The following is a 17,547-nucleotide window of genomic DNA, read 5'->3' as shown; positions in this document are numbered from 1 at the left end:
TGTCTTTATTTATTCTAAATGCCACATCAATTGTTGGCTAATGTTAATATTACAGTTATAGTCTAATATTATTGTGATTGAAAATGTGTCATATCACAATGGTGTTTATACATATACTTGGCCAAATGTTGAATGTAATGTCAACTTTTGCCATATCTCATAACTTGACCAGGTCATACTATATCAACTGATTGTTGTTCTGTGCCTTAAACCATTTCCCCTGATCAGGTACTCAGGTCTGTCCATGCAGCCCCGTCACCTCCCCAGCTGGGCTTATCACTTTAACAGGTTAACTGACCAGTTGCCATCGGTCACTCCTGGGCTGTTCATGGTTCACACAAAGATAACTACAAAAAATAAAGAAACCCTCTAAAAATGAACCAGGAATGAACCCTCTACACTTTCTGGTGCATATCACTGCCCTGAGCTGATTGGCTGTTGTTTGTTTTGATTTGCCCACTAAATTTGAATGACCCAAAGGGAATAGCAAACGCCTTTGAATTAATTCAGAGAAATTGTATATGTGTCCCCTCCATGTAACTCTTCTCTTCCCCACTTTGTCTCAGAATTGCACTTTGTTACGTCTTGCTTAAACCTGCTGTCAGTGCAGACGTCCAAAATGGTATTATCCTGACTTCAAACTAAATCTTAAAAGTTCTGTCAGTTCATATAACCTGTGTCATGGGGAAAAGGTTTGTCACCCCACATCATACATATAAGCTTTCAAAATTCAACTCAATTGTTTTATCAGTAAAAAATATATTTTGGCTAAAAGCTTAAACTGATGCATGATCACACACAGGATAATCATATAGTTTGGAATAAGGATGTCACTAAAATAAATATCACATGTAAGAAAAACTACGGATATGTCACACAGGCAAAGTTATTTACCATTATGGATATGGATATCCCTGCATGATATTTAGTGTGACTGCACACTAAAGTAGTCCGAGAAGCCCGCAGGACATCAGTCGATTAGTACAGACGATTTGATAGAATATTGCAACTGTTAAGTTCACCTAGTTAGCATGTGTCAAGTAACCCACCTCTATTTTCGGTTTTGCTGCACTTATTTTGTTTTCGTGCGTGCTCAAGCGTAGTTTATTTTATTTTTTTTATTTTGGGGGCATGCATAGCGTACCTGGACACAAAGTTTTAGGTTATTATTATTCTACATGTTTAATTAAAATAATGAATATCTGCAAAACACAATGAAATACTTATTATAATGGACAACAATGTTTCTTATCGCTTCAAAAGCACTTTGCACTTGGAGATTTGAGTAATAGGATCGTGGGATTCTTGGTAATTAATCATAATATACAAAGGAAAGGAACAAAAGTACAAAAACAAAGTGCACTACTGCCACCTACTGTCCATATTCTGAACATGCTGGTGAGAATTCAATATTTTCACTAAAAATAACAAACCTTTAATAAATCTTTGTAACATCTTTTATAATACAGTGGAGTCAGTAATTAAATGTACTAATTGTTTTCATCATTTAATTATGTCATACATCTAATGCCCTCTTTTCAGTAAATGTTCTGTAATTATGTATTCAAAATAGTGATGCACCGATATGAGAGTTCTGGGGCAATGCCGATATTTTACATACGTACCTGCCGATTCAGATATGCACGTTTATAAAATGCGGAAAGATTAGATAACCCTTGATTAACACTACAGACAAAGTATTTGCATAACAATTATTTGCATAACATTTCAACTTTAACAAGCTGTGTGAAAATGATCAAGATTAAAAGTTAAAGGAAAAAAATTAATTGGCTATCTGTTCCTTTCATGGACTTGTCATACTGTTTCCTTTTAAATTAACAAGGTAAATAAACAATACATTTCAATTAGTTTAAGTGAATATACAGTGGTGTGAAAAAGTGTTTGCCCCCTTCCTGATATCTTTTTTTTTTTTTTTGCATGTTAGTCACACTTCAAACAAATGTAACACAAGTAGACACAAAATGCAGTTTTTAAATGAAGGTTTTTATTATTAAGGGGAAACCCCCACCCATTCCCCCACCACAGTGAGAGCCATAGCGAAAACATGGAATAGTGGTGCACCTTCCCAGGAGTGGCCGGCTGACCAAAATCACCCCAAAAGCACAGCGACGACTCATCCAAGAGGTCACAAAAGACCCCACAACAACATCCAAAGAAGTGCAGGCCTCACTTGCATCAGATAAGGTCAGTGTTCATGACTCCACCATAAGAAAGAGACTGGGCAAAAATGGCTTACATGGCAGAGTTCCAAAACAAAAACCACTGCTCAGCAAAAAGAACATAAAGGCTCGTCTCAGTTTTGCCAGGAAACATCAGGATGATCCCCAAGACTTTTGGGAAAATACTCTGTGGACTGACGAGACAAAAATTTAACTTTTGGGAAGGTGTATGTTCCATTACATGTGGTGTAAAAGTAACACAGCATTTCAGAAAAGGAACATCATACCAACAGTAAAATATGGTGGTGGTGGTAGTGTGATGGTCAGGGCTGTTTTGCTGCTTCAGGACCTGGAAGACTTGCTGTGGTAAATGGAAGCATGAATTCTGCTGTCTACCAAAAATCCTGAAGGAGAATGTCCAGCCATCTGTTCGTGACCAAGCTGAATTGCACTTGGGTTCTACAGCAGGACAATGATCCAAAACACACTAGCAAGTCCACCTCTGAATGGCTTAAGAAAAACAAAATGAAGGCTTTGGAGTGGCCTAGTCAAAGTCCTGACCTGAATCCGACTGAGTGCTGTGGCATGACCTTAAAAAGGAGGTTCATGCTGTAAAACCCTCCAATGTGGCTGAATTACAACAATTCTGCAAAGACGAGTGGGCCAGACTTCCTCCACAGTGCTGTAAGACTCATTGCCAGTTATCGCAAATGCTTGATTGCAGTTGTTGCTGCTAAGGGTGGCCTAACCAGTTATTAGGTTTAGGGGGCAATCACTTTTTCACACAGGGCCATGAAGGTTTGGATTTTTTTTTCCCCCAAATAATAAAAACCTTCATTTAAAAACTGCATTTTGTGTTTACTTGTGTTATCTTTGTCTAATATTTACATTTGTTTGATGATCTGAAACATTTAAGTATGGCAAACATGCAAATAAAAAAAGATATCAGGAAGGGGGCAAACACTTTTTCACACCTGTGTGTGTGTGTGTGTGTGTGTGTGTGTGTGTGTGTGTAGTACTGGGAATATGTAAACTGGGTTGTGCATAGGAGTTAGTGATATGCTATACTGAACACAGCAGTCACCGATTGCAGAACAGTTCAGAGTACAGTGCTGATTTAGTACAGTACTCTAACAGCAAGTAGGAATGATGTGCAAGAGTGTAAAAGAAGTGCATATATGTGTGTGAAGTTTGACTTCAGCAACTAGTCTGATACAAAAACAATGTGTGTGTGTGTGTGTGTATAGAAGTGTCCATTTGTTTGGAATTGGAATTGGAATTAGCCAGAGTTCAGGAGTCTGATGGCTTCTGGCAAGAAGCTGTTGCACAGTCTAGAGGTGAGGGACCGGATGCTGCGGTACCTTTTCCAGATGGCAAAAGTGTGGACAGTTTGTGTGAGGAGTGTGTGGGATCTCCCACAATGCTGGTGGCTTTACGGACGCAACGTGTTGTGTAGCTGTCCGTGATGGAGGGAAGAGAGATCCCGATGATCTTCTCAGCTGTTCTCACTATTCTCTGAAGGGTCTTGCAGTCTTGCAGTCTTGCAGTCAAAGCAAGTTCCCAAACCAGATAGTGATGCAGCTGCTCAGGATGCTCTCTATAGTACGTCTATAGAAGGTAGTAAGGATGGGTGATGGGAGATGGGCTTTCCTCAGCTTCTGAAGGAAGTAAAGACGTTGCTGGGCTCGCTTGGTGATGGAACTGGTGTTCAAGGTCCAGGTGAGGTTCTCCGCTATGTGAACACCAAGGAACTTGGTGTTCTTGTTAGCCGTTGATGGTAAGCGGGGAGTGATCTCGCCTTGCTCTCCTGAAGTCAACAACCATATTTTTTGTTTTGTCAACATTCAGATGCAGGTTGTTGACCTTGCACCAGCTCACCAGTTCTCGCACCTTCTCTCTGTATGCTGACTCGTCGTCCTTGCTGATATGACCCACCACAGTCGTGTCGTCAGTGAACTTGATGATGTGATTGGAGCTGTGCATCACTGCACAGTCATGAGTCAGCAGTGTGAAGAGCAGAGGGCTGAGTACGCTGTCCTGGGGAGCACCAGTACTCAGTGTGGTGGTGTTGGAAGTGCTATGCCCGGTCCGGACTGACTGAGGTCTACCAGTCAAGAAATCCAGGATCCAGTTGCAGAGGGAGGTGTTCAAGCCCAGTAAGCTCAACTTTCTAATCAGATGCTGAGGAACGATGGTGCTGAATGCTGAACTGAGTCTATGAACAGCATTCTCACGTAGGTGCCCTTTTTGTCCAGATGTGTGAGTGCCAGATGGAGTGTGGTGGAGATGGCATTATCCGTACAGTGGTTGGAGCGGTACGCGTGTGTGTGTTTGTGTGTACTCTAATTTAAAACATAATCAAATAATTATTACCATCAATACTGCTTCTGCTTTTCCTCTCTATTAGAAATTCAGGTGAAGCAATTTTTTAGCAAAAGGGGAAAGTTTTCAAACAGAAGCACCTCTGCTTTGTCATATATCATTCTGTTTCTCTTTTCATTGATCATAATTGATCATATTGCTGGTGGCCCTGAATAACCACATACTGTCAGTGCTAGTGGATAGCACTGTAGCAGGGGATAACCTGAACAATTTCTACACTGCAGAGTTTAGTTCCAACGCAAATCCTGCTACAGAAAATGTGGTCCTTCAATAGCATCTTAAGGTTAGAGCCGGGTGTGCTGTACTCTGTGGGGCAGCGGATCACCTGGAATAGACCTCGACATCCTTACTTTATAGTCTGTAGTTGGGCTTTACTTGCCAAATGGTAGTTGAAAACCTCTGTACAAAAAAGCAATTTCTTTTTCAAGGTGGGCTTGTCCAGGAATTTTAGCCGGGGACATCTTACACCCAAAGCAAGAATCGCACCCCTTGAACAACAAGTCTCTCAACAAGTCAGGTGAGAGCTGTTTTGAGTGGACTGTTGTAAAAAGCAGAAGTCACTTAATTGTCATGAGGCAAAGAGGATAGAATGTGGATTCTACACACATGCGGATCCAAAATAAAAATAAAGGGCACATCCAGGATATGAACCCAGGACCTCTCACACCTGAAACGAGAATCATGCGCCGAGACCAGCGAGCCGATTCCTGCTGCTGTCAACCTTTCAAGTTTCAGCTCATGCCCACGTTCCCACACTTGCCAATGCATTTCTGTGTGTGAAGCCCTTAAGTAGTAATCAGTTGATATTTGTCCCTGTCTTTAGAGAGCTATCACTGACACTTTCTGGTTATTTGGAGTTGGTATTATTGATTATTTACCATTTTTTAAGCACTGTTTCACTCATGCTTCAGGAAATATCACATTGTCAGTTTATTTATTTCCATCATTCCTCATCTTTGATTTATCACTAGAAATGATCCAAAAAATGTTTGCCATACTGTCACATGTGTCAGTCTATGAAAAAGATTCAATAGCACGCTGAATGGTCACTGAAGTGTAGCAATAAGCTTTACGCAGGCTCACTGGGATGTCACGAAACGTTCTGAAATTCTGGAAACCTCACACGCTGAACATTTGCACTGATCCAACATTTTTAATGGTGTCAATAAATAGTGTATTAGCCTTTCTAACAACTACAAATCAACTACTTGTGATGAGGTTTGCCTAGGAAAGGGCTTGTCTGTTTCCCTCTCGGCTTCAGTGTGGATCTTTGGTTTTCTACACTGTCCAGGAAAAATAAGAGGCAGAAGGGTTGGTCTTAGACAAGTTAAAATGGTGAAATGGTGGGTACCAAAGTAATGATGTGGGCCAAAGCAGTAAGGGACTATAGTCAAAAACTTTATTGATCCCTAAAGGAAATTGCAGGGTTCGGCTTAAAGGTTGCAGGGTTAGCCTTAAAGTCTCAAAGGTTTTCATCATGTTTCCAGAACAGATATGCTCTTTCCAGAAGGGTTATTATTGTTTTTATTTTAAAGAACAGCAAGTCATTTTTTCCCCCTAGTGATTCATCTTCAAATTATGAGCTATACTGACACCTAGTGGACTGGATGTATCAGAGATTCGAATATGGCCATCTGGTTAATTCAGGGACTATATAATGAAATCTGATTCCTCCTCTAAGGTGAGCTGCAATTTATAGAAAAAAATGCAAAAATAATCATCACTTCATACATATTTGTTACTTTAACAAATGGTAAAAATGACTGAATGGTGGTAAAAATGACTGATTGCTATCTTAATGGCCCACAAAAATATTACACTGAAATTTCAGACAAAAGTAGAATATATTTACTGTCTTTTCTATTCTAAAATGACAATTATCCCTCCCCCCAAAAAGTAGGTTTATGTAAAATATGCTGAGACATTTGTATAGGTTATGGGGCTGATCAAAATTTCAAATGTATTATAAAAAACAAAACTACACTTTGACAAAACTGCTGTGCAAAATGTGAAGCTTCCAAGAAATCTTAATTCATATAAAACTACTTAAGTTGTGCTAGTCCTTAATCAACTGTAATTCAGAATATCACAGATGAAAGTCTCCAGTGTGTTTTTAACCATTTAATTTATTTATTCAAATGTAAAAATCACTTTCAGAATAAATGTGTTCAGGCTTCGTCATCAAGGCGGTGATGAAATTTTCATTCTTAGCCTCAATCAAAAACCAAAGAGGCCATTTCAACACTTACCCTCAGTTAAGACCTAAATCCAGCTCTACAATTTAGTAATCTAATATTGTAAGTAAGGTTTTCTGAATATAATAAAAACATCTCATAAAAAAAGTGCAGTACTATGTTCACAGGGCTTATAGAAAATTTAAACACCCTTTCAAAAGTTTCACATTTTTTTGGCCTTGCACACAACCTTAAACGCTGAATGAGTTTCCCCTTTGCCTTTATATTATTTTCCTTTACATACTGTGATATGCAGCCAAGGGAAAAACATGCTCCAATTTAAAAAAGGAAGAAAAAGAGAATATAAGTTGAACAAGCGCACCCATCCCTGTTGTGAATACTAGTAATAACTTCAGCACAATTGCAGGCCTTTGACTGAGATACTCACGAGTTCACAGAACTGTTCAGGCTTAGTCAGGCAGTGCTCAGTTAAGTCAACCCACAGACTTTAAACTGGTTAGGATAAGGGCTCCGAATAGCCCAGTCAAATGTCTCTTTATGTTCTTTAGCAGGGTAGGAAGCAGGGGATCCTTGTTGTATTGTTTTAAGATGATTGTGTTTCTCATTTGAGGCTGGACAGTAGACTCTTCAGAAACCAATCTGCTCATGCTCATTTTCATTTTCATGCTCATTTTTCACTTCCTTGCCTGACCATCGTATATGAGGAATCAGTCTCCACACAAGGTGACTCCATCACTCATTCCACTTCTGGCCAGTGTACAAGGCCCTGTGCATCTCTGATCTGCACGTTTTTGCCTCTTAATCCTGAAGACTCCCAGAATGCTCCTCTTTTGGTCTGTAACAGGGTTCGAACCCAGATGCTCATTAGCTCAGTTTCAAGGCATTTCAAGGCAAATGGTTAGAACCTGAGTCCAGGTTTAAGCGGAAGAGCATTACTGAGGGGTGTGTGGACTTGGTCATATCCAAGATCTCCCTGTTCTGGCCTTGTCTTGGACTAAAGCGCACCACTGATTTGGTTTCCACTGAACTTCATTTTAAGCCACATTTAATCTTAACTGTCTATGCTTGTTTTATTTTGTATTCATTTTTCATTCCAGTGCTGGTGTTTGCTAGAAAATGTTGAAATGTCTGCCATAGGCCCTAATGCAGCAGGGGTTTATCATTTTAAAGGGTGTATAAAAATTCTAAAAGTTCTGTATTTACATTTTTTTTTTTTTTTTTTTTAAATCAGGTTAGCAAGTCTGTATGTTCAGAAATACAGCATCATTCATGGTCTCCACTAAATCAACTCTATAAGGGACAATTGAATGTGCAGTCCACCTTTAAATGCTTTTAAAAAGGACAGATCTACTGTCAGTGGGGGGAAAGAATAGCAGAGAAGGCACTAATTGTGGCAGTCTTTGCAGATGACACGAAATTTTCCACTCCTGGAGGTTGCCTAGTGATAAGCATTGAACTGGTAAGTGCAGGTGAAGGATAAGCTCATCGTTCCAGTTTCCATATAGAAAAATGTACTGCGGTGACAAATGGAGACATTTCCAGATGAAAGAGTTTGACAGTAATAACTAATGAAAAATCACATATTAGGTGACATTTTGAACAGCATTAGTGTTACCAAGTTCACAAAGAAAAAAAAAATGACCACACTGAATAAAAAACTGAACAATTGCAAAATACATATTTTTTGAAAAAGGAAAGAAATACTTTCTTTGGTTGCCTTTAACAATTTGAACACACAAAACTGTAAAATGATGTAAAAGGAATGTCAACAACCTGTCATACAACAATCTTTTGAGTACTATTGCTTTGATGCTGTAAGCAACCTTTTAAAACAATACAAAAAAATTGGTATTTTTACTCCAAACATCTGCGTGTGCGTGTGTGTGTGTGTGTGTGTGTTTATATATATATATATATATATATATATATATATATATATATATATATAAAAATATTTAATCTATGTTGATTATCTTGCATTTTGAACTTGTACAGATACACGTGTCAAAAAGTGCAATGGAATTGTGACAAATGTATAGCGGCCAGCTGATATACGAGTGCTTTGAAACATCATAGAACAATCTTCTCTATATAAACCTTACATTATATAAAAAACCCCCAAAAACAAAAAACATTTTCATCCACGATCTTCATTATCTGAGGACACCTACAGACTCAAAGAAATGCACACAAAATTTCTCTGGTTTACACATTCACCACTTTGGTGGTTGTATATGTGCTGGTCTGTGTCATTTTACCTGGTTAGATTCTAACCATCAAACACAGTAATCTTAACAAAATTACTCAACGGAGTATCTTACAGTATCTGCTTGCTCCAAAAGCTGCAGGCCATTGCTGTGGATTCAAATTCCAATTATTTCCTAACAAATGCCAAAGGGTGAGACCATGGGTTTTGGACATATTAAAAATCATGCACACAGAGACACATTTCTTTTCCCACTGGAAGAAATAATTCCCCTACATTCGTTGTCCAGAATGCATATTGTTTGGCTTTTAAGTCACCCCGATATGAATGGCACACATTGAAAATGTTTTGACTATACCTGTAGTATCACTTCACTGAATGAACTAGGCTTTAAACAAAGGGAACAAGCTGATTAGGGCATCTGAGGTTAAGCCCAGTTCAAAGCCATTGTATTGTATATAAAATGGCACATTCTGGCTTTGGGGTTTCTTTAATGACAATCAGAATCACATGTGTGAATATGTGTGTAAATGTGTTCTATGCAGGGAGCACATAATGCAAACAAACTGTGTGTGTGTGTGGTGTGTGCGCATGTGAGATCAGTACTGGCGCATCTACAGACCACAGGTTCCTATGGTGGCAGTCAAAAAAAAGTGTATCATGGAATAAAAGTGGTGTGTGTGTGTGTGTGTGTGTGTGTGTGTATGAGGTCTGAGATATGCAGCCTCTTCTGTGGGGCTAGTTTGTTCAGATTGGGCTGGGGTTGGTGGCAGCCTCCCCTGGACCCTGAGTGGCAGCTGTCAGTGGGCAGGAGTGGTGTGGCCCCGGGCGAGGGGGGCCCTTGGAGACTCTAGGGTCCTTGGGTGTTTCAGAAGCTGCCCTGCACAAAAGGGTGGCTGAGAAGCCCCTCAGCCGTGGGCCGCCATTTCTCCTCCACAAACACCTGGCGTAGGAAGTCCCTGCAGGCATCCGACACGCCGTCTGGCAGGCTGGGCTTGGTGGGCTGGGTGGCGATTTTAAAGATGGCTGCCATTGCTTCGTATTCAGCCCATGGGGGCTTCTGAGTAAGCATCTCGACAACGGTGCAAGCTACACTCCTGAGAAAGAGCATCATCATCATCATCATCATCATCATCATATAACGCCAACATTACTGAATTTAATTCATGAGATGTATTCAGTGATGTATTGCACTGTGCCTACTGAACAGATATTACAATTCATCTTATTATATCATCAAGTAGTCAACAAAATCCTTTAGTTCAACACAATATCAATCTCATCTGTTAATATATCACTATTTTGAGAATATGATCAAAGTAGGTCAAAGGTTTTTACCAGACATCTGCTTTGCGGCCATATCCCTCTCCATTGATGACTTCTGGGCTCATCCAGTAGGGGGTGCCAGTGACAGATTTGATGCCTGTCCCTGACATGCAGATGGTCTGAATGCGCTTGCTGGCTCCAAAGTCTCCCAGCTTCACGTTGCCAGAGGAGTCCCTCAGTATGTTAGCCCCTGGACGGAGACACGTGCGGATCTAGTTACACACCCTCTCACATGTACCGGCCCTACAGACTGCAGGAGATTATTAGCGGGACATAAGCAACAGGCTTGAGACACGCCACCTTCTCTTCCCATGCCTCCAGCCCAAACTATTTTCCATTGGAGAGAGCCCTGTATTGAGATGTGGCCTGTGTGATTTCTGCTTGTTTGAGCAGTGACTAATCCAAGCCAGCCACAAGCCCTCCACACCCTGGAAGAGTCGCCGAACTGTAGACGGGACACAGAGGAGAGGCAGACAGAGAGACACCACTCCTACATGTCTCCTCACTACATATTTCCAGAGAGCCCTCAGGTTTTTATGTGAATATGAAATATTTTCTTGACTGCATATAAATAAATTAGGGAAAAAAAAGAATGTGAGTGTATGTTGGCATTCCTGCTGCTCTCTTCCAGACATGCTCAGTGAGCCTTACAGGCTTGTCACACAGCAGAAATGGAAACAGAGAAAACTGGCTGAGCGTGAGGGTTTGATTTATGGGGTTGTTTAGCTGATACACATGAAAATGTGAAAGAAAACATGATAACTACTCTCACGGGCAACGTTCGTGGAGTCGAGGAGTTTTGCTCAGCTAGCCTAAAGAATGTGGTGTTTCTCTTTTTTGTTGTTGCTTCTTTTGGCTTAAGCTGGGGGCAGTTCTGCTGTCTGGGGCAGGAGAGAGCCAAACCAATGTTCTTTCTCCTAATATCTGCCCATCTTCTACTTGAGGTATATTATTAGCACGTTTCAAATACAGGTTTTAAGAAATCATCAGGTAGGATTTCGAGTCTAATATATTCATATGAATATATATGGATCTATATCCAATTAGTCTCTCTCTGGCTATAAATATGTTAAGTATATAAGTTTGTATCTGCCTCAGCCTATCCTAAACATAATAACACAGGAAGCAGTATACGTTACCTTTGATGTCTCTGTGAACGATCATGTTGCTGTGGAGATAGAAGACTCCTTGCAGGATTTGTCTGGTGTATCTACGTGTCACGTTCTCAGTAAGGGCTCCATATGCCTTCAGCTGGTCTTTTATAGAGCCCTGGACACAAACGCAGGCACCCAGTGGACCAATGTTATTTCACATGAGTTGGAAACCTGAAACGTCAGTCAATGCACAGTGTGCAATATGCAATTATAAGATGCTCCCCAAATGAAATAAATCCTTCTGCAGCATGGCTGATGGTGCCATTCTTGTATTATGTGGTTTATGGTGTTACACTGTTTGTAGCATCATGTGGTTGTGATGTCCAGGGCCAAATCAGTAACCACAAAGGCACTAAATTAAACATCTATTCAAAAAGAACCAGCTGAACCAGCTTTCATAGCGCATTCAAACCCCACAGCAACTGAATGATTCCTGTACACACATTTAAGATGCATCTTAAAGTGTCCCATCCAAACACACTGTTCTGAAGAAATCAAAAGCTGCTGGACTAAACGTACTGCTGGAGTAACCCCACCGGACACCCACTACTGCAGGAGTAACCCCACCGGACACCCACTACTGCAGGAGTAACCCCACCGGACACCCACTACGGCTGGAGAAACCCCACCAGACACCCACTACGGCTGGAGAAACCCCACCGGACACCCACTACGGCTGGAGAAACCCCACCGGACACCCACTACGGCTGGAGAAACCCCACCGGACACCCACTACGGCTGGAGAAACCCCACCGGACACCCACTACGGCTGGAGTAACCCCACCGGACACCCACTACTGCAGGATTAACCCCACCGGACACCCACTACTGCAGGATTAACCCCACCGGACACCCACTACTGCAGGAGTAACCCCACCGGACACCCACTACTGCAGGAGTAACCCCACCGGACACCCACTACTGCTGGAGTAAACCCACCGGACACCCACTACTGCTGGAGTAAACCCACCGGACACCCACTACTGCTGGAGTAAACCCACCGGACACCCACTACGGCTGGAGAAACCCCACCGGACACCCACTACGGCTGGAGTAACCCCACCGGACACCCACTACGGCTGGAGTAACCCCACCGGACACCCACTACGGCTGGAGTAACCCCACCGGACACCCACTACTGCTGGAGTAAACCCACCGGACACCCACTACTGCTGGAGTAAACCCACCAGACACCCACTACTGCTGGAGTAAACCCACCAGACACCCACTACTGCTGGAGTAAACCCACCGGACACCCACTACTGCTGGAGTAAACCCACTGGACACCCACTACTGCTGGAGTTACCCACTGGACAACTACTACTGCTGGAGTAACCTCACCGGACACGCCCTCCTGCTGGAGTAAATTCACTGGACACCCACTATTACCGGAGAAAATCCACTGGATATGCCCTACTGTTGGAGTAACTCCACCAGACACACCCTACTGCCAGAGCAAACCCACTGGACATTCCCTTCTGTTTAACTAACCCTTCTGCTCTCCAACTCCAAAACAAACTCCAATTAGTCCAACTCCAAAGCAAACATACGCTAATATGCAACATATGCTAAAGTGAAACGTCGAAAACTTACTTAGAAATACAAAAGAAAGCAAGATACTACACACAGTACAACTGGTCACAGTATCTTTTCATTTCTTCACTATATAAGGCAAAGCAAGGGGCAGCTCTCAACCAGGTACACACATAGTTTAACTGTGTACTTGAGCAGTACACGTTCACCTTACTGGGGGAGCTGAGAGCAAACACAATCAGACATGATTTCCCACAGTCCCCTGAAACTAGCATTCATGTTTTACTACACAGTGAGCACCCATAGGGCATGTGACGGTGAGTATCCCCACCCCAGCAACCCTTATGCCTTCATATTCCATACCACTCCATGTAACCTAAACCTACTGTGTTGCATCATACTACTCCTGGTATCTGCAAGCCTGGACAAAATAGTTACACAAGTAAAGCCCTTTATAACCAGTGAAGTCTGATTATCAGTAAATACACTGCCTGGCCAAAAAAAGGTCACCACCTGGATTTAACTAAACAAATAGGTAAGAGTCTCCCATTGGATAATTACTGCATGGGTGATTATGTTTCAGATGGCAACAAGTTATTTAACCCTAACTGATGCAGTGAGTAGCTTCTCATATGTTAAACAAACATATTGAAAGACGCATCCTGTGGTCGTGGAGATGTTGTTAATCTGTTTCAGAAGGGTCAAATTATTGGCATGCATCAAGCAGAGAAAACATCTAAGGAGATTGCTGGAACCACTAAAATCAGGTTCAGAACTATCCAACGCATTATTAAGAAGTGGAAGGACAGTGGGGAAACATCATCCTCGAGGAAGGAATGTGGTTGGAAAAAAATATTGAATGATCGTGATCGGCAATCACTTAAACGTGTGGTGAATACAAATCGTAGAAAAACAACAGTAGAACTCAGGGATATGTTTAATAGTGAAAGTAAGAGCATTTCCACACGCACAATGCAAAGGGAACTCAAGGGATTGGGTCTAAACAGCTGTGTAGCCTTAAGAAAACCACTTGTCAGCGAGGCTAAGCGGCAAAAACGGCTTCAATTTGCTAGGGAGCACAAAGATTGGACTCTGGAACAATGGAAGAAGGTCACGTGGTCTGATGAGTCCAGATTGACCCTGCTCCAGAGTGATGGGCACATCAGGGTAAGAAGAGAGGAGGCTGGAGTGATGCACCCATCATGCCTAGTGCCTACCGTACAAGCCTCAGGGGGCAGTGCTATGATCTGGGGTTGCTGCAGTTGGTCAGGTCTTGGTTCAGCAACGTTATGTGCCCAAAGAATGAGGTCAGCTGACTACCTGAATATACTGAACGACCAGGTTATACCATCAATGGATTTTTTCTTCCCTGATGGCACGGGCATATTCCAAGATGACAATGCCAGGATTCATCGGGCTCAAATTGTGAAAGAGTGGTTCAGGGAGCATGAGACATCATTTTCACATATGGATTGGCCACCACAGAGTCCAGACCTGAACCCCATTGACAATCTTTGCGATGTGCTGGAGAGGACTTTGCGCAGTGGTCCAAATCTCCCATCATCAATACAAGATTTTGGGGAAAAATTTATGCAACAGAAATAAATGTTGCGACATTGCAGAAGCTTGTGGAAACGATGTCAGAGTGAATGCGTGCCGTAATCAAAGCTAAAGGCGGTCCAACAAAATATTAGAGTGTGTGAACTTTGTTTTGGCCAGGCAGTGTACCTGTATATATAAATGTATGAGTATATGTGTTTGAAGGGTATTGAACTGCAGAAAGGACAAATTTTTTGTCAACAAAAAACAAGACAAACACTTTTTGCTGGAGGAAAAAATAACCTACATTTTAAAAATAAGAAAAAAAGAGACGACAACAAAAAATACGATACCATTGTGTTAACAACAAAGTTAACAAGAAAACAGAATGTGCCAAGAAGCACCACTCATTCGTGTTTTTCACAGGGGCCAGCTTCCATGTTTATCCAGCCGGAAGAGGAATTGTTCTGAGGTGATTGTCCAACCACTGAGCTCAAAACAGTGTGTCTGTGTACTCACATGCGCGTGCGGGCGAATGCATACATGTGCGTACTACTTCGACACTCTCTGACCCAATCATGCTCATGCAGCCTGCATTTCCACAGGCATCCTGTTTTCAGGTCGTGCGGTGGAAACAATGTCTCTCCAAGGCCCACATCCAGTAACAGCCGTGACGTGGCTGTTCAGTCTTGCCAGCTCCCCCACTTCACCCTCAGACCACTGCACATGAACACGGCTTCTCGGCCACTGTAAAAATGCTCTATTTAAAGGCCACTCTCAGTTTGCTATTCGACTTCTAGTGTTTCTGTGGTGTTTAAATAGTGTACAGTATATGGAGCCAGGAAGTGCACAGTAGGAATTTCACTGTACAGTGCATCTGTCAGCTCCCTGTGCAAATGACAACAAAGCCATGATAGCTTTATACTAGCTTGGTCCAATTAAACTCATACTACTGTTCTTTACTCATTCACACTACCACTACTGTTCAGTACTCATTCACACTGCTACTCCTGTTCATTACTCATTCACACTACCACTACTGTTCAGTACTCACTCACACTGCTACTCCTGTTCATTACTCATTCACACTACCACTACTGTTCAGTACTCACTCACACTGCTACTCCTGTTCATTACTCATTCACACTACCACTACTGTTCAGTACTCACTCACACTGCTACTCCTGTTCATTACTCATTCACACTACCACTACTGTTCATTACTCACTACTCACACCACTACTACTGTTCATTACTCACTACTCACACCACTACTACTGTTCATTACTCATTCACACTACCACTACTGTTCATTACTCACTACTCACACCACTACTACTGTTCATTACTGACTCATGGAAAGACTCTTCCTTCTTAGCGCCCGTTCTATCATTTCGTCCACACTTCTCTCCCTTATCCTCCCCCTCTTCTCTTATCTGTAAACAGTGGAGACTGCCCCTGGAAGCGGGTGACGTGTGGCGAAAGACCTTGGCTGGTGCAGGGGCCGATGCCGCTGCTCCCTGCCAGAGGACATGGTCAAATAGAAACATTCCTCATTTTCCACACGACATGTGAATAATACAGTTAAATTCCAGCCTCAAACAGCCCCGTGGATATTAGAAGCAGACTGAGAGGGCCAGACCTTGTTAAAGCACTCAGTTCTAGGGAAAATGAACCCATAAAGACTGGCTTGACACTTGTGCGCACGGGTGACTGCATTCTTGCACGGAATTGTGTGTAAATAGAGAAATATTTACTGAATGCTGGATTAGCACCAGTACTGAAGCATATGTTCAAGTCCAAGTCAGAATAAACTGTCATTTTAACACAAGCCCAGGGGCTCGACATCACCACGCACCACTCACACCTAACAGCCCTGCCCATACCAGCAGATACCAACCCCTGGCATGAACTCTACAAAGATGGACAGCTTCCTCTGCTCAGGATCACGCAGGCAGCCATAGTACTGGACGATGCGCTCGTGACGAAGATTTTTCAGGAGCTGAATCTCACATTCCAGAGCATTTACTTCCTACGTAGAGACACAGCGTGAGAGAGAGAGAGAGAGAGAGAGAGAGAGAGAGAGAGAGAGAGAGAGAGAGAGAGAGAACGTGTGACAGAGTGAGAGAGAGTGACAGAGAAAAAGACACAGCGAGAGAAAGAGAAGGAGAGCGATGAGAAAATAGACCATTACCAGTTGTGATGAGAGCATTTACTGAGGATTCTCACATCGTATTTGTTACCAGGCTCTTCCTGGAATACTACCTTTTTCTGGAATAGCACCCTTTCTGATTGATTTTAAAGTCCTTATTGTGAAACTTTAAAAAGATACAGTTAATCAGCTTCTGTGTTGACTGCGAGTGAATGAGAGCAGAACTTGTTTCTATTTACCTTGCTGGTCTCCTGGCAGTCGGGGTCAAAGGGCACCTGTTTGACCGCCAGTTCGCGGCCCGTGTCAGCATCATAGCAGAGGTAGACCTCACCGAAAGCTCCACGACCCAACAGCTTCCCCTGACGCCAGTTCACCGGTGCCCGCGGGGCTACACACACACACACACACACGCACGCGCACGGAGGCATCACCACAGGCGCATTCCATATACAAATCTGCAGACATCATCAACTCAAACCGCAACTGAATCTCATTCATACAACTTAATCTCATTCATACTCGTACATTCAAACCGATTTACATATCTGCTCTGCATTTTGGAAGAGAACTGGCTTGCTGACACTGAACTAGTCCTCATTAATTTCTCTTTAAACTTTTTGTAACACAAATTCCACACTTCTAAATCAAACAATAAACATGTCACGCTGTGAAAGCTTCACATTTCTCATGCCCCCTTTTTACTGATCTTTGGCCAAGTCACTTCTCACAGTTATGGTACAATTAGTTTGTATCATTAATCGCATGCAGAGATGAAATTTAAATTAGCATTGCACATGGTGTAATGTTCATCTGCACTCCGTGATCAATTCTACCCGCTCTGGTAAGTCTCAGAGGTACTGCTCACCTCCTGAGCTGCACG

At 42.3% G+C, this 17,547-nt stretch overlaps 1 protein-coding gene across 2 annotated transcripts in view; it reads right to left on the bottom strand.

The window, feature by feature from the left end:
* Positions 1-8,722: 8,722 nt before the first annotated feature.
* map3k22 (mitogen-activated protein kinase kinase kinase 22) overlaps positions 8,723-17,547 on the bottom strand; it is a 40,877-nt gene continuing 32,052 nt past the window's right edge. For both annotated transcript variants that reach the window (XM_027016178.2, XM_035526706.1), the window contains exons 14-18: positions 16,907-17,055; positions 16,416-16,547; positions 11,429-11,558; positions 10,302-10,479; positions 8,723-10,060 (exon numbers count right to left, since the gene is read on the bottom strand). In XM_027016178.2, the coding sequence (XP_026871979.1) occupies positions 9,832-10,060; positions 10,302-10,479; positions 11,429-11,558; positions 16,416-16,547; positions 16,907-17,055 (818 nt within the window). In that variant the 3' untranslated portion in view covers positions 8,723-9,831. The remainder of the gene's footprint in view (positions 10,061-10,301; positions 10,480-11,428; positions 11,559-16,415; positions 16,548-16,906; positions 17,056-17,547) is intronic.

The sequence above is a fragment of the Electrophorus electricus genome, chromosome 5, assembly GCF_013358815.1.
Source record: "Electrophorus electricus isolate fEleEle1 chromosome 5, fEleEle1.pri, whole genome shotgun sequence".
Taxonomy (NCBI): domain Eukaryota; kingdom Metazoa; phylum Chordata; class Actinopteri; order Gymnotiformes; family Gymnotidae; genus Electrophorus; species Electrophorus electricus.
Note: the sequence above shows the minus strand (reverse complement) of the source record. Positions and strands in the feature narration are given on the sequence as shown.